This window comes from Rhizomucor pusillus (assembly GCF_041956525.1).
Source record: "Rhizomucor pusillus strain CBS 183.67 unplaced genomic scaffold VTP01scaffold_12, whole genome shotgun sequence".
Taxonomy (NCBI): domain Eukaryota; kingdom Fungi; phylum Mucoromycota; class Mucoromycetes; order Mucorales; family Lichtheimiaceae; genus Rhizomucor; species Rhizomucor pusillus.
The window spans coordinates 517895-541334 of record NW_027192154.1 but is presented as its reverse complement, the minus strand read 5'-3'; the positions used below and the strand labels follow the sequence as shown (position 1 = coordinate 541334).

The 23440-nt window shown below is 46.0% G+C and overlaps 14 protein-coding genes across 14 annotated transcripts; 7 read left to right on the top strand and 7 right to left on the bottom strand.

Moving 5' to 3' along the window:
• Window positions 1–146: 146 nt before the first annotated feature.
• VTP01DRAFT_2188 (uncharacterized protein) lies at window positions 147–1637 on the bottom strand (the record flags this gene model as incomplete). Its single annotated transcript, XM_069380621.1, has 6 exons — window positions 147–259; window positions 319–482; window positions 547–632; window positions 698–876; window positions 940–1079; window positions 1141–1637. 6 exons carry the CDS (start codon window positions 1635–1637, stop codon window positions 147–149), a joined length of 1179 nt encoding a protein of 392 aa, XP_069237691.1.
• A 659-nt stretch (window positions 1638–2296) lies between these two features.
• VTP01DRAFT_2187 (uncharacterized protein) lies at window positions 2297–3394 on the bottom strand (the record flags this gene model as incomplete). Its single annotated transcript, XM_069380620.1, has 5 exons — window positions 2297–2338; window positions 2399–2612; window positions 2679–2813; window positions 2888–3170; window positions 3259–3394. 5 exons carry the CDS (start codon window positions 3392–3394, stop codon window positions 2297–2299), a joined length of 810 nt encoding a protein of 269 aa, XP_069237690.1.
• A 953-nt stretch (window positions 3395–4347) lies between these two features.
• On the top strand, window positions 4348–4590 carry VTP01DRAFT_2186 (uncharacterized protein; the record flags this gene model as incomplete). Its single annotated transcript, XM_069380619.1, has 1 exon — window positions 4348–4590. One exon carries the CDS (start codon window positions 4348–4350, stop codon window positions 4588–4590), a length of 243 nt encoding a protein of 80 aa, XP_069237689.1.
• Window positions 4591–5780: 1190 nt separating this feature from the next.
• Window positions 5781–6487, bottom strand: VTP01DRAFT_2185 (uncharacterized protein; the record flags this gene model as incomplete). Its single annotated transcript, XM_069380618.1, has 4 exons — window positions 5781–6049; window positions 6132–6179; window positions 6238–6355; window positions 6419–6487. 4 exons carry the CDS (start codon window positions 6485–6487, stop codon window positions 5781–5783), a joined length of 504 nt encoding a protein of 167 aa, XP_069237688.1.
• An 841-nt stretch (window positions 6488–7328) lies between these two features.
• Window positions 7329–8181, top strand: VTP01DRAFT_2184 (uncharacterized protein; the record flags this gene model as incomplete). Its single annotated transcript, XM_069380617.1, has 5 exons — window positions 7329–7384; window positions 7458–7615; window positions 7677–7730; window positions 7793–7966; window positions 8051–8181. 5 exons carry the CDS (start codon window positions 7329–7331, stop codon window positions 8179–8181), a joined length of 573 nt encoding a protein of 190 aa, XP_069237687.1.
• A 623-nt stretch (window positions 8182–8804) lies between these two features.
• On the top strand, window positions 8805–10192 carry VTP01DRAFT_2183 (uncharacterized protein; the record flags this gene model as incomplete). The annotated part of the gene is made up of 5 exons (XM_069380616.1): window positions 8805–9322; window positions 9402–9594; window positions 9652–9745; window positions 9897–9956; window positions 10044–10192. 5 exons carry the CDS (start codon window positions 8805–8807, stop codon window positions 10190–10192), a joined length of 1014 nt encoding a protein of 337 aa, XP_069237686.1.
• A 409-nt stretch (window positions 10193–10601) lies between these two features.
• VTP01DRAFT_2182 (uncharacterized protein) lies at window positions 10602–11332 on the bottom strand (the record flags this gene model as incomplete). The annotated part of the gene is made up of 5 exons (XM_069380615.1): window positions 10602–10646; window positions 10703–10817; window positions 10881–11040; window positions 11165–11258; window positions 11330–11332. 5 exons carry the CDS (start codon window positions 11330–11332, stop codon window positions 10602–10604), a joined length of 417 nt encoding a protein of 138 aa, XP_069237685.1.
• Window positions 11333–11650: 318 nt separating this feature from the next.
• Window positions 11651–14435, bottom strand: VTP01DRAFT_2181 (uncharacterized protein; the record flags this gene model as incomplete). Its single annotated transcript, XM_069380614.1, has 11 exons — window positions 11651–11788; window positions 11856–11916; window positions 11984–12190; window positions 12254–12761; window positions 12832–13135; window positions 13202–13322; window positions 13380–13485; window positions 13548–13622; window positions 13706–13951; window positions 14034–14129; window positions 14192–14435. The coding sequence occupies 11 exons, from the start codon at window positions 14433–14435 to the stop codon at window positions 11651–11653; spliced, it is 2106 nt and encodes a 701-aa protein (XP_069237684.1).
• Window positions 14436–14594: 159 nt separating this feature from the next.
• Window positions 14595–15158, top strand: VTP01DRAFT_2180 (uncharacterized protein; the record flags this gene model as incomplete). Its single annotated transcript, XM_069380613.1, has 1 exon — window positions 14595–15158. One exon carries the CDS (start codon window positions 14595–14597, stop codon window positions 15156–15158), a length of 564 nt encoding a protein of 187 aa, XP_069237683.1.
• Window positions 15159–15493: 335 nt separating this feature from the next.
• On the top strand, window positions 15494–16697 carry VTP01DRAFT_2179 (uncharacterized protein; the record flags this gene model as incomplete). The annotated part of the gene is made up of 2 exons (XM_069380611.1): window positions 15494–15777; window positions 15854–16697. The coding sequence occupies 2 exons, from the start codon at window positions 15494–15496 to the stop codon at window positions 16695–16697; spliced, it is 1128 nt and encodes a 375-aa protein (XP_069237682.1).
• A 470-nt stretch (window positions 16698–17167) lies between these two features.
• Window positions 17168–17908, top strand: VTP01DRAFT_2178 (uncharacterized protein; the record flags this gene model as incomplete). The annotated part of the gene is made up of 1 exon (XM_069380610.1): window positions 17168–17908. One exon carries the CDS (start codon window positions 17168–17170, stop codon window positions 17906–17908), a length of 741 nt encoding a protein of 246 aa, XP_069237681.1.
• A 203-nt stretch (window positions 17909–18111) lies between these two features.
• Window positions 18112–20215, bottom strand: VTP01DRAFT_2177 (uncharacterized protein; the record flags this gene model as incomplete). Its single annotated transcript, XM_069380609.1, has 8 exons — window positions 18112–18563; window positions 18619–18907; window positions 18972–19189; window positions 19272–19328; window positions 19394–19408; window positions 19496–19576; window positions 19659–19830; window positions 19886–20215. 8 exons carry the CDS (start codon window positions 20213–20215, stop codon window positions 18112–18114), a joined length of 1614 nt encoding a protein of 537 aa, XP_069237680.1.
• A 563-nt stretch (window positions 20216–20778) lies between these two features.
• Window positions 20779–21978, bottom strand: VTP01DRAFT_2176 (uncharacterized protein; the record flags this gene model as incomplete). The annotated part of the gene is made up of 3 exons (XM_069380608.1): window positions 20779–20912; window positions 20976–21291; window positions 21364–21978. The coding sequence occupies 3 exons, from the start codon at window positions 21976–21978 to the stop codon at window positions 20779–20781; spliced, it is 1065 nt and encodes a 354-aa protein (XP_069237679.1).
• Window positions 21979–22751: 773 nt separating this feature from the next.
• On the top strand, window positions 22752–23417 carry VTP01DRAFT_2175 (uncharacterized protein; the record flags this gene model as incomplete). Its single annotated transcript, XM_069380607.1, has 1 exon — window positions 22752–23417. The coding sequence occupies one exon, from the start codon at window positions 22752–22754 to the stop codon at window positions 23415–23417; it is 666 nt and encodes a 221-aa protein (XP_069237678.1).
• Between the last annotated feature and the right edge of the window lie 23 nt (window positions 23418–23440).

The window sequence follows — 23440 nt, the reverse complement described above, 5'->3', positions numbered from 1 at the left end:
GTATAGAAACAGGGAGAGGAGTTCGTCGCGATGCGAAAGTTAAAAGCGCAACATGATCTGAGTTTTTCACGCTGCTGCGAAGCAGCAAGCAGTATAGATATATATCACATTGCAGCTTTAATGATGTTAGCGAACGATGAACTTTTTCACTTGTGTAGTCTATATGGATCTGTCTTTTTTCTGTATGTTTCCTCATCCCAGACAAAGTTGGAATCGATTCTGTTCTTGTAGCGTGTAGCACAGCTCCAGCCGTCCCAATCTAACAACATGCTCGTTACTCTAAAACTTCTCTCAGCCCAGATGCAGAGTGCTACATACCAAAGTTGTGCTCAAAGTTGCAGTGACATGATTTTTTTAGATAACTGTCGGTTGGGCAATGCATGAGAGGATTATGCTTGTATCCGATATCATTAAAGAAATGCACCTCGCTTTTCTTGAGCATCATTGCAACAGCTAAAGAATGTACAGGTGCATCGCCCCACCTGCAGACGTCAAAATATTGTTAACTCACTATCGTAAGAAAAATAGATCGAGTTTACCACTTACCGCTCATAGAAGAAGCCGCCCGCAGCATCCAAATGTTCAAAGTAGTCCAGATATGCTTTGCTCCTTAAAAATTCCAGGGATCCAATCTAGCAGCATTGCGGGTGAGCATGTTTCCTATTCTCTTGCGTTGTATATTTCATTTGTCGCTAACCTCAAAGTTCGACCAAAAGTGACAGCCATTGTATGTTAAAAAGTTGCTATCTGTGATCCACGGCATGATGCTATCGTTGCCTTTGACAACATGTTCAGGATGCTTGCTTATAAAGTCAATCGTCGTCTCCCAGAGACTCGGTATGGTTTCCATGAACTCGGTCAGAGATAAAGTCCAGCCTAGTCTGTATCGTCAGCTTATATTTTATCATTTTTAAACGGATGCAGCAATTCAGCACGAACCGTATTTGTATCCATTATCCTTCATCATTTGGAATACATCGTAGTCAATGTCGCAAAAGTATTGAATGTCAGGCTCTACACGCCAGTAATACTCGTAGCCATCCAGGAGTGGGTGTCGAAAGAAGAATCCAGATTGGAATCTACATGATATTTGTGTAAGTGCTTGCGTAATACGGTTTTTCTTGACGACCTACTCCTCACCTGCACATGTGACGGTACGATTCGCTTGGACCATAAATGATACCGCGTCTTCCCATATCCTCGCGGCACTCGCGGGCATACGTCTGGTTGATATGTGGCGGATATCCCCACATGGATGGCTCGATTTTACCGTAATGCGTGGGTGCTTTTGTCAAGGCTGATGTCAACTCTTTGAATTCTTGTGTAAATTCTTGTTCGTTCAGGAATACGTATGGATAGTTAAATCTGTAGTTGAATCGGTCTTCAACTTGCCGAATAGATGACCGGATGCCATGCAAATCACTGTTGCGCGCGAGAATAACAAAGGCGGCTTTGACAGGAGATGACGATGATGGATGATGCTTTTGTTTCGACAAGATACCTTGCAACGTGAGATTGCGTTGGACAGTAGCTGCTCTCCTGGTTGATGTAGGTAGTATAAAGTAGGAGATGAATATCAGGATAGCCATACAGGCCATGATCTGGATACCCAGGGCCTGCCGTCTTTTGGATAGCATGGTTGTGTTCTGGAGTAAGAAAACAAGTAAAGAAATTCCAGTTGTTGCTGTCATTTCCCTTTGTATCGTATCTTTGCGCACATCCCATCTTCCATTTCGGTCCGGTTATGCATCCATGCAGTGTCTACGACTTTGGCATGCGCATTGATTTAGGACAAATTAATTTTTTCGGCATGCCTTCATGTCTGTGTGTTAAACATCCAGGCACGGGGGCAGCAAGTGGCGGCAATAATGATGATTCTCCGATCCAAAAATCCAATCCAAAAGAAAATTTTTCCGTTTGGGATGTCAAGGTGCGTCTTTTTCCTCTTTTCGTGCGAAATTAAAAAGAACCAGGTATGTATTATGTTCTTCCAATGTTCGTTTCCTTCTTGTTCCTGTCTTCTCCCATCGAATGATGATTAAGTTTTATCCGAGATGGCCATCATACGCTATACTGGTCTCTTCCGATGAGGATAACACACTTGCCCTCTCTGACATGACAGTTTTTACTCCCTTTTGCTTTCCCAAAGTTTTTTTCCATCCAAAGATAAGCGACTAACCTTTAATCTCTTTCTTTGCAGGTTTGTGAACGAATACCAGAGTTTGTGCATAAAAAGAAGAAATAAAGAATTATTGTATTTTATATGTGCAATTTTATTTTGGTGTTAGAATGGCACTTAGATAGGTGCTAGGTTGGTGTGCTTGGGGTTTTGGATGATCTATTTGTCGAGTACAGAGCATTAGCACGCACATGTATCCATGCCTCGCTTCATGCTTACCTCGATCCAGTAGCCATCAGGATCAGTGATAAACGCAATGTGTTTCATTTTACCGTCTTGAAGTCGCTTGACAAAGTTAACCTTGAGCTGCTCGAAACGTTCGCAAGCAGCGTGAATATCATCGACGAGCACTGCAATGTGACCGAAACCGCGTCCGGGTTCCTGGTTGCCGTTGGCGTACTTGAAGTTTTCGTCGTTCTCGGTGCCCCAGTTGCTAATTGTTTGTGTAAGAAAATTATATGCACGACGACGCGTCTCGTTCCACGCTAGTGCTACTCACTGGGTCAATTCAAGAACACCGGGAATGCTAAAGCAGAGCTTCTTCTTCTCTTCTTCAGACTCGGGAAGTTTGTCGACGTAGGCCAAAAAGTACAAGGTGAACTTGCCGCCCTCATTGTCAGATTTGGTGATCAACCTAGGAGCAGCAGTAGTAGATCGTCTTGTAAGCAAGGTTGTCTTTTCGGCGGGAACGCTGCTGCTGCTACTTACTTCATGCCAAGCACTTCTTCGTAAAACTTGACAGAGGCTTGCGGGTCCTTGACCCGGATCATGGTATGGTTGAAGACATAGGAGGAGGGGTTTGAGGACATTTTTCTAATGTGGTGAAGAAGAGATTTGCTGGTTTCTGTTGCACCAGCACTTTTCAATGCTCCTGGACAGACCCATGTCACAAGGTCCGCAGTCTTCGTTACGCGCTTAACGTCATGCACCAAAGGCCCGCTATATTTGTAAGCACAGGCTACTCTGGAAGGCGATGATCCTAGTAAGGCGCCTAGATAAGTGTCATTTTATTAATTAAGCATTGTCTCTGAATAAGCTAGCAGTTCATGAGCTTGAGTTCAGGAGCATTGTATGTATACCTCTAATTTGGAATATCCTCGATGCAAAGGACATGGAACGAAAAAGAAAGATAGATTGCTGCTGAGTCCGATTTCGAAAAAAGTCAGTTGGCAAATTTGGCATTGCCCTGGCTAGCAACCAGAAACGTTGCAGCATTGTACTTTTCGTGCATTACGCCACAGCTTTTGGAACGACGAGAGTATACGCTGAATGAATTTTGGGGATCGCCACATACTGACTGTGCGCTCCATAGGACATACCCGCATAGTGCATAAGCTTGCAGCTCGACTCGACTCCTAAGAGGCTACGGACCACATATCGAAGGAAAGATCATATACGTACGTCTAGAAGATCAAGTCTCTGAATAATTTTAGATGATACATGATTTTATACATGAATCTAGAGGTCGCACTATAGAACATACAAGAGACCTTCCTTCAATGATATGGACATTCATTCAGAATGTATGTTTGCATGCAGTCGTTGTGTCCTGCTCTCTTGCCTCCCTATACATCCATCCAAAGCATCGCGCGCATACCTTTTGCCACCGTCTCCTGTCAGTATATTTGACTTGGAAAGCAGCCGAAGATGATCTCCCCCTGGAAATTTCGACAACAAGGTGTATAGCGCTTTTGATATGATAGCAAGCGGAATAAAGGGATGAAAAGCGTCAGATAGGGACTAAGGAAAGGAAGGGTGTCGATGCATTCTTATCCGTGTACAATCCATCCCTCAGATTACACGGCAGGAAGAGCGGTGTTTGTGCGTTATAACAAGACAGCTCAGGATTCGAACGAGAAGCGGTGCATACGCACATCAGTCTTTTCCTTTTCGTCGCAAAATCAAACGATGAAATTTTTCAAAATTGCAAGCTTGTTCTTACTCTTGGCAACTATTGGAGTCCTTGCTACACCTACAGACGATGCCGGTGTTGATCGAGCGGTAGTAAGTTGCAATTATCAGAAGAAAAGGATATGATCGATATATATACTGATGATCCATTTGCAGAAGCGTAGCAATGCAAGTACCGAGCTACAACCCCTAGAAAATCTTTTGGGCACTTTCGTAAGTGTTCCGATGGTAGCTAACTAAGCAAGGCAGCGGAGCTTATGCGCAATGTCTTCTATCAAGAGCATGACCTCTTGGCGTTGTTTAAATATGTCTTGGAACGTTACCCACCTATAGCGAAAGAGAAGGAGCAAGACCCACTCCTCGTGGCAATTGGAAAAGTCTTGGATGCTATTTTACCTGGCCTTGGATCTCTGGTAGTAGGACTTCTTGCGTTACTGTTGGCCGTAATCGAAGCCATAATTGACACAAAAACCCACGCCTTAACGCCCAAACCTAGTTAATTATTTAATGTATCTTGTCCGGTTTCTATTACCATAACTCGGTGCTTTTGCGATAAGAACAACAAATGCACCCGATTGTTCGAGTATAACGAGTGATCAATGTCTATTCCCAACGCGACCCGACTTTCAAAAAGGTCGGTGCGCGCTCCAGAACATGGTATACACATTCACTCTAGAATTGCTAGGCTTGTATATGAATAAATGTGTACGATGAATAATTTTCTTTCATCATAATATGGAGAATGTCAGAATGTAAACGAGCAGTGCACTTCCTTTATTTACCTCCAATAGATCATGCACATTATATCTTTTGTCACTCTTCTCTCCACACGTTATTGAACTTATCAAGAAATCGTTGCATCAACTTTATATTTCTGGATACCCAATGATATGTTTGATAGCTAGGTATGCAGTGTTTTCGCCAGAAGGGTCTAGTGTCAATATAAACCGAGCGGTGCTGATCATCTACATGGAAATGAACGGCCATAGTAAGAAGATTGCCTCTGTATTGCAGACAATATTTTATATATGCTTCAATACGAGCTTTACATTTGCTCGCATGAAATGTTATGCGAACCATTACTTTTGCACAGATTTAGCCATACAGAGGCATTATCTCCATTTTAGGATTAGTGCGATTCTCTGTCGACCAGATCGGCAAATTCAAACGAAAGTCTTATCAACCAACAATCTCGAGAGTCCGGACCGCGACGCGATATCATTGAATTGTGTTGGAGAGAGAGAGAGAGAGACAACAGCGCAAACAATTGTGTACATCACATCGACGTTCGTCGGTCTATCAAATTGATGGATGATTTGTTTCCATCTATGCCCGAGCATCTCACGAATAAGCAATGAATATAAAGGAAGCAATGTAATAATTCCACGCTGAGGAGCCTGTTGGCGATCACGGCGACTGTAGCCTGTGAGAAACAACAAGGATGTGCAGCTCTTTCTGCAATCAATCGGATGACCCTCCGCAGCACGCACCCGCACGTGAGTTTCCAAAAGCGGCCAAAGACAGGTGGTCGATGCTCTGGTGCACACACACGCGACAATCTAGAGCACTACCCGTGTTCCCATTTTCTGTTTTGGATGCCAGAATAGATATCTTGTTTGTTGCAGCAAGCTAGGTATGTAGCAGAAGGTAATTATGACATAATGTACATAGGAGAAGAGAGAGAAGGCGCTTATTGTCGTCGTCGACGGGAGGAGGAGGAGAATGAGAAACATGCAAACAAGGAAGAACAAGAGTAGTAAGAAGATGAGAAGGCAGTCTCTAAGTCTTCCTCCTCGGAAGCATCGCTTTCGGCGTCGTCGTCGTTGTCTACGAGCGTGTACGAGTACGGTCTGTGGCCTTGATCACGGAGCATCCGGTTCGTCCACAAAAGGTACAGTCCTTCATCCTCCGGGTCGTCGGGGTTCACAGTAGTGTGTGGTGTCGAGGTCGGAGAGTGATCTAGTTAATGGGGTTCGGTATGTAAGCATTTATCACCGGTGCCAGTATTTTGCTACACTGCTGGCATTTTGTTGTCAAGTACCTTGAAGCATCATCGATTGGTACTTGGTGTAAACGGGTATTTTCAGCTCTGCAATGAATAATTCTAAGTACTTTATCTCTCCGGAATGTGCCTGCGTTTTGCAAACCTTCACGCGGGGTATGCTCTTTTTCGGATGACGCGATGAAAGACGACGATGGCGTAGGCGGGAACAGATCTGTGCGAATAGACATGGAAGACGACGAGGCTGTTTTTATCGGCAATGACTAAGTAGCATGGATGATTACAAATGTGGGATCGCCGAGGCAAACGCGATGTATTTGAAATACCTTTGAATGCTGATAAGACAACACATCGTTGCGCTGTTGTGGCTCGGTAGGCGACGATAAGATGGTCATCCTGTACGAATATGTACGAATCAATGGATAAAGACAGAGAACAGCACGAGGAAGAAGAGGACGAGGACGAGGAGGAAGAGCAACGCGTATTTAAAGAAAAGGAATGAGAGCGAGAAGCCAAGAAGAGGGAGGATGGGCGCTTGTGATTGACAGCAGCAACCAACCGAAAATGCCGCTCGGCCGATGAAAAAAAGTGCGGTGGCGGGTCGTCCATCATCATCATCAACTTGTCGTAGCAACAGACAGTGCGCCTGGGACGGCGTTTTCCATATTTCGGCACAACTCTCCGCCGACCACAGAGCAAATGTATTATTTGTTTAGGTGACGGTTTTGCCGAACCTGTCTAGCCCCCTTTGAGCGCCAAATCGCTGTTTGCCCATTGGTGTCCATAGAAATGAAAAAAGAACAAGGGAAAACAGATGAAACTGAGGCAATTCAGGACCATGTCTGTTTTGATCACAGCATGCTCCAATAAACAGCAGACAACACATTATCTCACGCCGTTGCGACGTGCACTTGAATAAACAATTCCGAGAGTGCTGTTCTTTACAGAAATAACGTGGATCGACACGCACCAGTAATACTCGCATAAGCAACAATATACACACAAATGCACTTAATCGCTTGTCTCAAAAATAAACTTACAGATTAAAAAAAATTGTTTAGCTTCCTGTAGCTGACTAGGATTCACAGAAAAGGACATATTACTCTGTGTGTTGTTCGAAAAAGACGGTAACTGCATTGCTTGCACAAGCGCACGCGGAGGGAATGGCCGCTGCATTCATTTTTTGTTCCTCCGCCCCAAAAGCTCGGCAGCACTCGTTCGTTACTGTACAGGTTCATGAGCGCAGAGTCATTTGTCTTTCCTTCTATACACGAGTTTCCACCGTTCTACACGCAAGTTGTCACTCTCTCTTTGTGAACAAAAGGGACATGCCTCGTTTTTTCTTATTCTGACTGGGAGCAATAGGCGGCAGCCTACCGAGGCGACGTGGCAGAGCCAGCAGAAGCAATGGCGAGATCTCATTCTCAGTTACTGCCAGCATCATCGCATATACCGTCTGCATTTACAGCAAGTGACTGCACCCGGCAGTGGCTCACCTTTATTTGAGAATACACGCATAAAACGTAAAACAAATTATGTAATTTTCAAAGCCATCCTGTAACCAACATACATTTGGTAATATAGGACGGCTATCGTTCGAGACGCTTCAAGAGATCATTGATGAAATGACGCGTCAGGGCAAGTTCTAAACAAACGGATCTGTCTGAAACATGGACAATAACAACAGTTTCGGTTTGCAGGAGCAGCAGAGTGGGAAGGTGGAAGCAAGGGGCCTAAAACGGAGGCATTGATTTACTGGCACAAACCGGAGGAATGGGCAAACATGATCCTAGAATGGGTCAATAGTGTAGGCATGAATAACAATATCATGACAGTGCATGAAATTGCGCACGGCGAGCTGGCAGAAGGTCAACGTAAGTAGTAGTAGTATTATTCCTTGCCGCCGAAAGATACCCAAAAAGAGTTTAATTCCCTTTTTCTTTTTTATCCGGAACCAGCATTTTTCGGGATCGATAAGACCCTGTTGATCAAGGCTCTCAATATCCTGTCGAAACGAGGCGTCGCACAGCTATTCAAGGGCACCACGAACGACGAAAGCATGGGTGTCAAGTTTTTTGCCAGCATTTAATCATGTAACAATAATAAGATAAGAGAAGAGGAGGAGGAGGAGGATCTGCCGGTGCCGGCATTGATCTTTAAAAAAACTCTTGTGTTACCATGGCCACGAGCATTGAAAAATTTGGAACATGACGACAGTGAGGAGGCACAGCAACACAAATTGATATACGTCCCCCACGCAGCCCTTTACAGAACATATACATCACACACACACACGCTCTCTATACTCTTGTTTCCCTTTCTGTCTTTACCACTCTTGCATCTAATAAACTTGGAATACCTCTCGCAAGCGACAGAGACATGGATCCTGATCAACAAAGCAGCCGATTGTTTGGTAACCAGGAAAGATCAAGACCCTGTTGTAGCAAAGACACACGACAGGATACAGCAGCGGAAAAGATGACGGCCTATTCTGAGAATGCTATGACACAGACCAAGACCCTTCTTGTTAAGGACGACGTATATGTGTGTGAGTGTGAATGAGCAGCGGCGGACAGAGTTGCGGGGGCGGGTCTTGTTTTTTGCTGACCCGCAAAAAAAGAGAGACACCAGTTGTTGTAGCCCTCCCTTTTCCCTTCCTTTCCCTTTTTACCTCATTCACAACAAGCATATATTAAACTCCCAGACTTTGCAATGTCGACGGTCAAAACAACGACTGAAGTACGAGAGACAAAGAGCGAGGAACCGTCCTCCTCTGCTGCTGAGCGTAGTGTTATTCAAACCCGACGCACAAGCCGGTCTGTAGCAGCAGTGAACGGCGGCGGCGAACAAGTATCTTCTCCGGATCCCACCGCGCGTTCAACACGTTCCCAGTCGCCGCAAGCAACAGCAGCGGAAGAAACAACACCAGCAAGTGAAGCGACAGTAGCTGCAGCGCTGGCGACGGCGGCGGCGGCAGCACCAGCAACGGATGAAGAAGAAGGAGACAATAATAGTAATACATCAACAACAACAACAACAACAACAACAACAACGACGGCAGCAATGACGACCAGGAAGCGGCCTAGAAGAGCAGCATCGTCCGGACCTAGTAAACGTCATGCCAGATCGACTCCAGACACCGACAGAGAAACAAGGACGAGCAGCCAGCGGATGAGTAAGGAAGCGCGTGAGGCGAGGCGTGCCCAGCGTGAATTGGAGATCAAGCAAAAGTAAGTAACGTGTCAGTCAGATTTTCTTGTTCAGACATGAAGAAAAAAATTAATCCCCCTCCTCCTCGTCCTCCTATAGAATGGCTGAACTGGACGAGCTGGAGCAAGCGGTCGAGAATGGCACTCATCCTGAATTTCTGCATCTGCTAAAGGAGATTGAAAATAAGCGTGCCAACAGAATACGGATAACGCAGGCAAGGTATCAATTTGAAGAGGCAAATTACCGCGCAACCTTTGTCGCTACCCAAAAGGCCGCCGACGATCAATACATGGTATAATCGAGAATCAACTGCCTTTTCTCCCTCGCAACTCACTAGAATCTCGTCTAGCTGCAACGGCAGGGATCAAGACGGAACATGATGCAACTCGTGCAACAGAGAATAAGCAAATTGGAGCAAGAGTACTATGCTCTCAACGTGTCCAGTGAGTATCGCCTTTGTGTAAGTGCGTGTATGTTTGAAAATCTGCGGGTGATACCAAGTGTAACCTGTATTCCCGTAACGCACGCACGCACACGCATGTGTACATCTGCCTTTTTATATATATATTACTTGTTGCTGAACCCAGATTCCAGGTTCATTGGACGACCAGCACGTATCAGATTGGACTCCCGGTCTCAGACCCTCAAAGCTAGATATCCTTTTTTCTGCTGCTGAACTCTTATTACTAACCATCATCGTATAAAGATATTAACATCATTATCCTTAACCGCCGTGATTACATTCTGTCATTGTTCCATTGACAGAACAGGAAGCCGATCACGATCTGGCCAGCATGCGATCTGCAGTCGCACAGCAACAACAGCAACAATACCACAATGTACATACTACTACTACTACTGCCACCACTGCCACCACAGAATCCTCGTAAATATCCTAAATCCCTTTCCATCCTCTACGAAAAAAGCGCAACCATACACACACACACATATATATATATATATATTACACACACGCACAGACACACACTCTTATACACGCACACACGCCGACAAACACACTTGTTTTACAACGTTTTCTCTCGCTCTCTCTCTCTCTCACACACACACATATATATATTATATTTTACGTATACGCAAACTCCTCGAGCGTGCCCTTATCCCCTTGTCATTTTTGTTGCTTTTTGTACATTGATACATTTTGGAGCTCTGTCATTATTTCTAACATTTTATGGAAAAGACAAAGACGAAAATGTGATCTAGAAAAAAGGAATCCGTCGAGTGCGATAGGTTTATTATACGAGAGAGTTCTTTTTTCTTTCAATTTGAAAGATAACAAACTTAGTTGGAGCGCAGGGCCTTTTCAAGGACAGTGTCGTGATCAACCTAAAAGAAGTAGGTTTAGAGATCACCATATCATCCATTGATCGGTTTCTTTTTACCTCTGAGTAGTCAGTGCCCTGGATCTCAATTGCCAGGCCGACCAACTTTCGGCGGAGCGCATCCTTGCTTGAAGCGTACACCATCTTTTGACGGATCTTGGCGGTATCAGGGGTCCTATATACACACAGAGATAGTTGTTAGTCTGCAAAAAAGTGTACGTAGATTTGTAAAGTTTACCAGGCAAAGAAGGTGATCTTGTTTCTCATACCCTCACCGGGCTTCTCGTATTCGAAATCAAAGACAGCATAGCGAGGCTCGTCGGCAGGCAAGCATTGGAGGAACTCGTCGTAGGTACCTTGCTCTGCGGCCTTTTCGACAACGACTTCCTTCAAGTCATCTAGAACAGGGTCGTTAGCCCTCATCAACAACAACGTACGAGCCGCCGTACACGTGAGAGACCTGACTGCCGCGATCACTCCCGCCTGCCCCCTCTTCCCTTCTCCCATTCCTTCCTTCCATACCTGAGACCTTGAAGACAATGTACTTGTACTTTTTGCGAAGCTTAAATTCTTGGAAAAGCTCGAGGCACTGGTCGTTGACGCTAACTCCAGAGGACTAGAAGAGGGCAATGATGAGCTATAACCTTCCCATCAACTCGTCGTCATCATCTGGGTCTCGCCGCTTACCATTGTTTACAATCTGGGATGAAAGATTAGGAGGTAAAGAAAAGAAAGGGAGAAACTCGAACTTGGCTTTTGAAGCGCGACGACAAGTTCAATGACGTGGTGCCCAAGCTCGCTTCGGGATGCAAAAGTTGCTCTCTCCGAGCCCATCGCTTAATGTGGCTCCTCCTCCTTGGCAGTATGTTGTATTCTAGCCAAAGGATGAAAAGTGCGAGAGACCCGTTCATCGTTCTTGATATTATACATATGCCAGGTCTTCCCTGTTTTTATTTTACATGCATTGCTTTTTTACTGTATGTACTTTTAATATGATGACACCATGCTTTACGCTGCTGCGGATTCTACTGAGAGCTTATCCTCTGTCAACGTCCTACTGCCACTGGCTTTGCTGGCTCGGCGTGCATGTCTCATGAGTACCACCATAGCCGCAGGTGTCATACCTTCGATGCGCTTGGCAGCTCCCTGTGGAAACTAAAGTGTCACTAGCCGCACCCCATTACATCGTTATACTTTTTCTTCTTCAACTCACCAAAGTCTCAGGTCGCACAGTCGCTAGTTTCTGTCGGATCTCGTGCGAGAGCTGGTTCATCCTACATAAATCATCTCATGTTTAGCCAAATAGTCAAATAGAATAATATCTCGCCACCCCCAACATACATGTTGTAATCGAGGTTGATATCCAACTTGAGATCTTCGTCCCGCTTCAGAGCTGCTACCTCAGCTGCCTGCCGTTTCAGAAACGGTTTGTAGCGCCCTTCAATGACTATGCGCTCTTTCTGCGTATCACTCAAGTGTCGCAAGCTAGGCAGCAGATCATACATCAAGTCCAAGGTCGTTCCCGGCATATTCAGTATATCCATGCCGCTATGTGATGAACGTTGATTAGGGATATCACATATTTTCTCTTTTGCATGTATAAATGCTTACCTCTTTAACACGCCATTGTCATTCAATTTGCTCCCAGTGTGCACTCCTTCCTTGGCCCAGCGTTTGGGTGACAGTCTCAAATCCTCGAGCGCCTTTATCGCCGACTCAAGCTCGCTCGCGTTCCTTGAGAAGTGCACATATCTCTCGGCCGAGACGACACCAGCTTCGTAACCTTTTTGCGTCAAACGTAAATCGGCATTGTCAGAGCGCAGAAGTAAGCGATATTCTGACCGCGATGTGAATACACGGTAAGGTTCCTCCACGCCCTTGGTAATCAAGTCGTCGATAAGCACACCAATGTAAGCGTCTGACCGGTCAAGAATGAACGGCGGTTTGCCCACGGCTTGGCATCCAGCGTTGATACCAGCAACAATGCCCTGCGCCGCAGCTTCTTCGTATCCGGTCGTACCGTTGATCTGCCCTGCCAAAAATAGTCCTGCAATGCGCTTCGTTTCCAGTGTTGATCGCAGCTCACGCGGATCCACGTGGTCGTATTCAACACCGTAAGCTTTGATGTACATACAAATCAGTGTATGGCCTCTTTTTAAAGATATATATCTGATGATTCTTCCTTTTACCTGGCATAACCATATCGACATTCTCAAGTCCCTTGATCATCCGCAAAAAGTTCAGCTGGACGTCCTCGGGCATGGTATTGGATATTCCGTTGGGATAGACAAGGTGGGTATCAAAGCCTTCCGGTTCCAACCAGATGGTGTGGCTCGACTTTGTTCGGAAACGTTTAATTTTGCTCTCCAGGGATGGACAGTACCGCGGCCCATTGACGGTTTCCCGGATGTGAATGCTCTTGTCAAAGTTGTCTTCAATATATCGATGCACCTGTGGATTCGTTCTCGTCTGATGGCAAAGCACTTGCTGATCCTATACCTCCATTGATGTGAGCACGATAATTTCTATATTTATCATGATTACGCTTTTTTCACGTACGGCGTAAGGAACAGTCTTGTGAAGATAGGAAAATGGCACAGGAGGCTGGTCTCCGTACTGGATCTCCATCCCCTCGTAATTGATCGTTCGACCATCCAGTCGCGGCGGTGTACCTGGTTTACTCCAATTTTAATATACACCGGGGTATATATACAAAATGTCTAAATCGCATTGCAACTTGCCTGTCTTTAATCTTGCAAGCTTAAATCCAGCATCTCGGAGCGATCTTGATAAGCCAATGGATGGATTTTCGCCTATGCGTCCGGCTGGCCAGACTTTGAGCCCTACATCAACCCTTCACAGTGAATATTTCTTTTCTCCTTTTTCTCTTTCTATTTCTCATTACCAAGATGGATTTCCCCGCCCAGGAAAGTCCCGGTCGTAATAATAATGTTTGGCGCTCGGATGACTTTTCCATTCTCTGGTAACAGATGTTAGTTTTTACGTCATTGATCACTCGTAACAACAAACACAGAGTTGTTGCCAAAAGTGACACACACTTACCTAGGCGAATTCCTTCCACAGCTGACTGTGCTCCCTTTGCTGCAATTTCACGATACTCCTGCTCGTTGTTGCCATTGGTGATGATAAGATCGGCCACACTGCCAGCCCGGATCGTCAAGTTTGGATAGCTGTGTAGATACTCCTGCATGTGGCGCTTGTATATTTTGCGATCAATTTGTGCACGTGGACCGTACACGGCTGGACCTTTGGACCGGTTTAGTATCTTGAACTGAATGCCTGCAAGATCTGTTGTTGTTTGATGATTATTTGATATTTTGTTGTTATTACTCATTGGATCGTTTCAGAGTGTTTGTTTTTCCACACTTGCCAGAGATTCGTCCACAGACCCCGTCTAATGCGTCGATTTCTCGAACGAGCACTCCTTTGCCGACTCCTCCAAATGATGGATTGCATGACATTTCGCCTTTTGGTAAATTCCATAAGTATCCTCCTTCCATTTTCTCTCGCCCAAGCAATATGCTATACCTATTTTGCTGGTATCCTGTGTGATCAATAATGTCCGTGCGCCGACCCTGGCAGCGGCCGTGCAAGCCTCTGTGCCAGCATGTCCACCACCAATGACAACGACGTCGTAATCGTACTGTGGGGCGGAGGACGTTGTTGTTGTAGCAGTAGTAGAAGCTGAGCGTGCAGGGCGGTGTAAACACAGGCGGTTGGCCGTAAATCGGACCAGCGATCGTCGAGTGACAAGGATCGATCGTTGCAGCATTCAAATTGATAGATAATGGCAGGTGGACAAAAAAATAAATTGTGCCCGACCTCCCTTTTCAACACTCCGTTGCACAGACCGGGCGAGAGAGTGATTGTGACCCCCACACACATAAAAGTCGGAGAAATTGCGCACCAACGACGGCCCTTTCGCCCAACCATGAAGATTCGCGAGTACAGGACGGAGGATCGCAGTGCCGTTTGCGCAGTCGCACTAGCGCAGTCGAGAAGAGGGGAGACGAAACGTACACTAATGTCAGTCTGGAAGAGTTCTGGAGCACGGTGGACATGGCAGGCCGGCGTTGTTGGCCTGGTTGGACTTCACTGGAGTAGTCACTCGACGAATAATGCAACAGCAGCCACGTTTCTTGTCGAGCTGCTACTGTGGAGTGCTGGAGTAGGACTGTCGTGGTTCTGGTGGTTGAAATGGCATGGCCAGAACCGGACGCAGGCACTGTGTCAACGTATCGTCGAGACGCTGGAAACGAGTAGCCATGCTTGGGTGATGGAAAAGGACGGACAAGTTATCGTCGGCTCGGTAGCACTGCAGCTTCAAGAAGAAGACGGTGAAGAAGGGAGGATACGGGGACTGACAGGTGTCGACTCGCGAATCGAGCTAGCGCTGGTTCAGAGTGCAATCCAATTTGCCCGACGAAACAACGTTCGAGTCATTACCAAAAGTGGAGATGATGCAAGGTTGTTTGATAGTTCGCTCTTGAATTGAACGTTGCTTGCTTGTTGTTGCTGTTGACCCAATATTCCGAGCTCAACGGGTTTTTTCTTCGGCTGACACATCCTTTTCTTTTTTTATTTTTATCTTTATTTTTATTTTTTCTTTCTATTTGATTGATTGATTGAGAGAGCTCACACACTTTCTCGATAACACACAACAGCAACAATCATTACGTACACGCGACACACACAACAACAACATACAATTGCGCCAAGCAATACTACTCGATATTTTCTCTTTTCCCTCCTTCTCCTCTCCTCGTACCCCTCTCTCCCTGTTACCCTTTCTCGTTGCAACAACTTTTTTCTATCTCGAGACATACATCCATGTCTGCTCTCAGTCTTCTCGGTGCGTTGCATACGCACCGGGCAGAGCATCCCCTCCACTATCTCTTCTCGCCGACGGCGCTCTCGCGCGACCTGGTCTATGTCGACAAAACTTATTACAACGACAGAAGAAGCAGCAGCAGTACCTCCTCATCTCCGCAGCATTCGTTCGCAAAGCTCGTCTCGTCGCCGTCTTCGTCGGACAAATCCTCGATAGCAAGCTTGCACGCTGCAGCATTCAACAAAGCAGTGTCGGTGCTGAAATCCATCTCGCGGCTGGACCTGTAAGCGAAGAGAGTGGGAGCGAGTGTATTTATTAGGTTAAAGGACAGCGATGCATTAACTCACAAACGGACACAGGCGGGATGTCGGTTTGTTTTCGCTGCCGAACCAAATATCTTCACTCACTCGACTCACAGTCCTCGAGCTGTCGCACAACCGACTGAACACGTTGCCGCCAACTATTCATCATTTAAAACACTTGCAGCATCTCGACTTGTCGCATAACCGGATCACGTACCTGCCGCCGACGCTGGAGCGATTGACGAAACTGACTTATCTCGACTTGTCATGCAATCCGCTCGACGAATTGCCTATCAGTTTATCAAAACTGTCGCGGTTGTCGTGGCTCAATGTATCCGACACGCTCATCGATGCATTGCCTGTGGAGCTGCTGCGGCTTTCGCTAGCAACGATCAAGATGGATCGATGCGACAAGATGATGAAAATACCCCTCTCGGAACATACGCTCGCTCACGATCCGCCCAGTTTAACAGAGCAGTGTGCTCGTCAGTATTTTCATTCAATTTTACTCTCAAAGCATCATCATCATCGCTGCCGCCGCCGGCGGCCGCCCAGCAGCAGTAAGAACCGCATTATCTGTGTAAGCAACAAAAGGCACCAACAACAACAAGGGTCGTCACCAACTTCCTGGATACCATCATCGCTGCCGGAACACTTGATTCAACTTTTATCTAACCCACATCCATGTTCATTTTGCCAGGAGCCGTTTTTTGGGCACAGTGTAGTGCGGTACCGCATCGTGCACCGTGTAGATGACACGTGGGTGCCTGTCAAGTACCAACTGTGCCGTGCACATTGGACAGATGATAGCGACCGTATCCTGGCCTTGTTTGCGAATCAGCAGTCGTCTCTCAAAGACTGGGACCCTTCTGCTTTTACACCCGCTGCTGCAAATGTATAATAAACGGTTTTCTCCTATAAACCCTTGCTACTTATCGTTGCATACAAAACGCAGTAATAATTCATCATATCACTGATCGTACAAGGACAAGGAAACAGTTTTCTGCTGAATGTGTAGCATGTGGCCGTGCTTTAAATGCAAGCTGTCAAATGATTTCGAATGTGCCTTGCAGCAGTCTTTGTGAAGGGGGTGGGTACCCCCTAAGGATCTGCAGCGCGGGGTTATCACCATTGTTAACGTTGTTGCTGTGTGCATGGGCCACCTTGAGCAGCAGCATCAATGTAACCCCTCCACCCCTGAAGCAAAAAAAAAAAAAAAATCATTATCGTTTTTCTATCGTCGCGTATATGCGCGCGCGCGCTGGCCATGTAATCCATGCTTTGCTAGGGGTCTAGTGCGAGAGATATATAAAGGGATCCATGTCACTGGCTTTGAATTGACGAACGGTCTCTTTTTGTTAATTGATTATCATGCTGGTGATTGTTGCTTACTTGTTCATGCTTGCTGCATTCTGTGGAAGCACGGATGTGTACGCGTTTGGCTTTGCTGCGGATGATAGCGGTGGAGGTGGCGGCGGCGGCCAAAAGCAGATCCACATTAGCAACAACTGCAAGGACACAGTGACGGTCGGTGTGCTGACGAACGGCAAGTCAGCGTCTTCGCCTGAGCAAAGTTTCGACTTGACACCGGGTTCGAGCCAAACGATCTCCAAGAGCGATAAGTGGGGCGGACGCGTATGGGGTCGCCACGATTGCTCTGGCAACGGTAACAAGGGATGCGGTGTCCCCGGTGCAAACAACCCAGCCTCGCTCGCAGAGTTCTTCTTTAAGGGCATGGCCGGCAAGGATTTCTACGATATCAGCTTGGTCGACGGATACAATTTGCCCATGTCTATCAACCCCGAGAAGGGTAGTTCTTCGAACGGCAAGTACAGCTGCGGCTCGCCCTCCTGCAAGGTCCCCCAGTGCCCTTCGGATTATGCCATCAAGGACAGCTCCGGAAACGTCGTCGGCTGCCAGACCACTTGCAGCAAGGATAATACCGATGAAAGCTGCTGCCGCGGCGCTCACGATGACCCAAACAAGTGTAAACCAGACTCTCACTCTGAGAATCTCAAAAAGGCGTGCCCGGATGCTTACTCTTTTGCTTACGATGACCAGACGAGTACTTTTGAATGCGGTGTAGATAAATATGAAGTTAAATTCTGTTAATTTCACTTGTACAAGATCATCATCAAATATAAACTACTTTTAAATAGTCGATATATTTAACGTATACAAAAGATGTACATGCAAAGAGGATAAAGGGTGCGAGTAATAAGAGGATAAACGTTCGAGGAAGAAATGTTAAATAAGGGAGGGTACGCAGATTATTGATAGGGTGTACTTAATTAAGGGGGGTTTAAGGAAGCAAATTAAAGCGCGCTGTGTCTAGAAGCAGTGCGTGCCAAAGTATGTTCAATTTCTTGTTGCTGTTGCTGTTGCTGATGCAGACTGCTATCTTTATCTCCTAGCTCGGGATCATCATCTTTGTCGGTAGTTGCTGCTGTTGCCTTCTTCTCCATGGAAGTATCAGCATCTGGTGTAGCAATTCCGCGTTTCTTAGCAACAGCTTGACGCCATTGCTGTCCATAGATCATGCACATAACAACAAAGCCAATGTTGGCAACGTTGATAGCTGCCAGGATGGTGTACAAGATACCAGGGCCACCACCGTGCAGCGCTTGTGTCGAAAAGATGGCGGTGATCGCACCTGCAATCGAACGGAAACAATTGTTGATAGCAACCGCGCTGGCGGAGCGACCTGGCTGCGAGTCTACAAGATACACATTGGACGGTGTAAATGCCGACATTTGGCCAAGAGCATCTAGAACTACTGTTAGTCTCAAACAGGATGTAAAATATGTCATAATAATACTTGCAAACAAACAAACCAATGATAGGAGCATAGGCACCAACGTGGTACTGCACCGTCCAGCCATAGATCAGGTATCCAGCAGGAATTAAAAAGAAGGACGGAAAGGCAGCCCTTAGACGCATTTCTGGAACCACTGCCCCCCGCTTTTGCAACCGACGAAGGACCCAATCTGCATTGCGCCCAGCAAGCACAGAGCCGATCATCAAGCCTACGCCGAATGCAAGGTACGTCAACCCGACCTGCCATTGATTGTATCCATATTCCATCTGGAATGTATCTGTAATCGTTGGATTCTATGTATAAAAAGAAATTAAAATGTCTGTTTCTCTCTTGGATTTTTTTCTCTGTGGCACTTGCCAGGAGATAAAGGCATCCAAAGATGACTGTGCTGTACGAGGTGATTGCGATCATGGTTGGATCCTGGAGCATCGAAAACAACGGCAGAAATGGTTTGAATATATTTCTATCACCACTAGATGAAGATCGCTTTTCCTGCTGCTCTTGAAATTTCGCATTTTTCTTCTTTCGCAGCGTCTCTGGTAGCAACAGCGCAATCATCGCAAGCAGTACAGCGCCTGCAAGCATAAAGTTAATGCCGCTGTTTTTTTGCCCGCATTGCCTTGCGACTTTGTTTATCTCTTTCAAATTCTCACGTACCCAGAATCGCTTGAAAGTAGAACGTTGATTGCCATCCTAGAAACTGGCAAAGGACACCTATGTACACTCGACGTGAGTCACATATCTCCTCTTTGCAATTGTTCTGGTGGTTTGCAACAAACCTCCGACCGTGGGACCTGAAATGCCATCAAAATAATAAGCACGGTCAGTTTACAATAAACAATGCAAGCAGGCAGACTATTACTACTTTCCTATCACTGGACCGATCAGTGGACCAATGTAAAAGAATCCATATGCTCTTCCCCGCTGATGAGTCGGTATCGTGTCTGCGATGACTCCAGCGCCTAGTATGATTTCGTAATTAGATAATCTTTATTTTCTTTTTTTCTTTTTTTTCTAGTCGATTCTTTTCTTCTCTGATTTTACCTAACGACTGACTGGCACAAAGTCCTGCAGCTTGGACGGCTCGAAATACGATCAGCATGGCAATGTTCGTTGAGACGGCACAGATAATGGATGCGACTATGCCGAGTATCGTGCTCAAAAGGTACATTCTCTTTCTTCCGAATTGATCGCTCAGACTGGCCCACACCAGGGGCTAATTTGCATGATTAGAATATAGAATTCCTCCCCGCAATTGATGATATGCTTACCGCTAGACCCATAAATACAACGTATGCGGAGACGCTACCGTTGACAGCCGACATGCTGGTGTGGAGATCGTCGGCGACGCTCAGCAAGCCAGGCATGTAGATCATACTCCCGAGCGGCCCGCTAATACCGCTCAGCGCAACAACGAATATAATCAATTGCTTTCGCGCCATCGATAGCTGCTGCGGGTCGTCGTCTGCATGCACATCGCCAATCAGGAATTTGATCCAGGTGCCCTTTCTTGAAGTAAGTAGGGTCTGTTCCTCACTGCTGCTGCTGCTGTTGCTTGACGAAACCGCGCTTTTCCTGCATTTATCGTTCTCTGCCATCATTGGAAATACGCAGCGTGATAGATCAAGATATTATTATTAAGGAATTAAAAAGGTAGGGAAAAGAGAGATGACTTTTTTGTAACTAGTTCGACCAGTGAGTTTAAGATCAGACAACAACAGCGAGCGACCGTGTGTTTTGTGTAACCTTTCTCTTTTTGTCTGTGCCCGACAGCAGCAGAGCGATGTGGAGAACAGCAGCGCATCACATCACATATGCTATAATAGACCAAGTTTAGAGATGTGCTTAGTTCATGGGCGCTAATCCTGTGCTCTACGCGACCTAGTGACGATTCACGCTAGATTGAATTAACGTAATATAATCCGTGATTTTGCCAAGGAATCCGGAATCTCGGGAAAAGTTTGTTCCTCGTTTATCGGCGAAGCGAGAAACTGTAATATCAACGGGACCCATCGGGGGACATCGCCGATGACGACAAGCAGCATAGTAACAATGATTCACATCAAAATCATTGGCTAGTAACTTGCAACGATAAATCCGCTGTATAAATAGTTTTATGTTTAGAAAGGATTTGTATTCTTATAATAGTCTAGAATATACAGGATCAATGGATAGTGAGTATATACAGCAATGCAGTAACAAGTACAATGCACAAGCTAGTCTGGATGTGAGGATGTGCAGCGGCAGACTGCGGTTGAGAAGAAGAAGAAGAAGACGACGACGACGCTCCTGCTGGTACTAATCTCTTTGCCATTATATCTAAGATTTTTCATATTCAAAAAAGGAAAAAGGATCACAGACAGGTTAGTCTCAAATAAATGAATGAAGCCTTCTGAATCAACTTGCCTGCAACGTTGCATGGCTCTTGCATTTTTTGGCAGGAAAGAGGTTCATGCGCATCTGAAGAATTGAAAAACACTGTCAAGTTGGCTACGGACAAGAAGGCATCCTGATCTGGCGCGGCACCGCTGTATTTGGGATTGCCGTCTGTCCAGTGATTCAGCATCACACGACCGGGCGATTGGGGCACGGTCGTGTTGAAGCTATTGGCATGCTGACCATCTATGTAGTAATCGATGCGATCAGGAATCCAATCGAACCTGTACTCGTGATATTCCTGATGAAAAAGTGGTTTTAGCGGTTTGGGAGATGAGTCAAGAGAGAGAGAGAGAGAATTGAAAAAACTCACGGATGTAGGATCAAAGGGTAACTCATGCTTATCGTTTGTCAACGTGGATGCCGATCCATCAGGATTGTATACTTGCGGCTGAACTGAAAAGAACGTCTTCCATGGATTCTGCATTCTACTCAGCGACTCGATATCGATTTCACAGGTATCGTTGCGGTAAAAGTAGAATGCAGCAACGGTGCCCGGTACAGGCGATGTCTTTATCGATGCCCGGAAAGTGCCATACAATATATCCTGGCGGCGAGTGCCAAAAGACGATGAGGTGTATTCATTGTCGTTTACTTTGCGTACAGCAAGCTGCACTTGTCCTTGCTCGTCAATTTGAACATTGTTGGGATCAAATACTCGGTTTAAAGTATCCTTGTGCTTTGCATTGACGGTGTAATCCATGACAACGTAATGTGCGTCCTTGTGTAAATTGGATTTGTAGTTGGAGTAGTCGGCGTACCAGATCTCGGACCACACGTGGTTGTTCTCATCTCGAAAGCCGCAGTCGCATACCACCGGGTCGCTCGATGATGACGATGATGTTTGTGCAAGTGTCGTCGTCGGCGGCAGTGCAAGCAGCAGCAGTAGTGAACTGCCCCAGAAGTACAAGAATGAGTTTATCCACATTGTTGATCCTGGCTTGCAGTGGTAGTAATGTGACAAAAGGTAAGGAAAAAAAATAAAATAACAATAGGAACACAAGGGATTGATCGACTAGATGTCCGTTTCGTATATTCGCCGAGTTGAGACATGAAGGACCTGTACTTGCCTAATTTTCCACTCTGCTTGTTTCACAGCACGTGCCTCCTATAATTGCATGATTAAAGCACTCGTCATCACTGAGCGACGATGCATATTTGTTTTTCATGTCTGGAGCAGGTGAAGGGTCTCACAGCACTCGTCAGCATCGCAACTGGCCGCGTCAGCGTCCGTAATCATTTTGTCTCCGCAGAAAAATAAAAAAAGCTGGCTGCCATCGATCTCCTTGATTCTTTTCTTCAATATCTTTTCTAAGAATGTGCATGCGAGTTACCTGTGACAAGTGCGGCAAATACACCTGGAAGGGTGAGTGTAAAGCGATCGAATATATACATATATACTTTGAGTGTATACCAACCAACTACTTGCAATCGGCAGGTTGCGGCCTACACATTGAACAAGCTCTCGCCGGTCTCACTGAGGACCAAAAATGCAAGTGCAAGAAGGACTAGAAGACGATGATAAAGCAATATCAATCCGTGTGTAACTCCCCCTCTCTGTATCTGTTCGTTTTTTTCTGACATCTACCTCGTTGCATCTAAACAATCGATGCAATAAACTCATCACCATTTTTGTTGCATAAACGTCATCTCTCTTGTCAATGTCTTTTCCGTGACACCAAAAAGGAACTCCTCTCTCACATGGAAGAAACCATAGAGTCCACGCTCGAAAATGCAAATAGTCTCCATCCACACATAATCACAACAGTCATTGCTCCTCCTCCTTTTTCTTCTCTTCCTTCTAATGAATGCTGGCTTGACATCGTGTACGAATTGCCAGCAAGTGTGTTTGTCGATCCTAACCAACTCCACGATCTCGCCGATTTCCGAAACGCACGCGTGTTTGGCGAAACCGATCTCGAAGCGCCTTTGGAGCATGTACGAGAACCTCGGGGCAGTCTTGTCATTGTTCGACGAAAAAACAGAGACGACCGTAGGACGTTCAAACTTGACCTGCCTATCCATTTACGATACCAGCATCCATCGTACAATGCAACGCATCGCAGCATACGTATATCTCCACCCAAAGCCGGCGTGACATGCGGGTTTGGACTGCCGGCTATCCAGCATCCGTTGCTTCCTCGGTACGCAGCCGTCGCATCTTTTACGCCATTTAATGTTACCACCCAAGAATATGATTTGGAGTTGGCTGTACCTGTAGGACGACAAGAGGATGCCACGCTTGTGCAAATTGGCACATTTGTTACGGTGTTGGCATGCTCCGCATGGATTATCTGGGCGATTTTGCAAAGCATCAAAAAGACAAAACGGCGTGAAGCAAAAGGAAAACGAAGAAAATCGCAGTAACAATGGTTGTTGGAAAAGCAAAA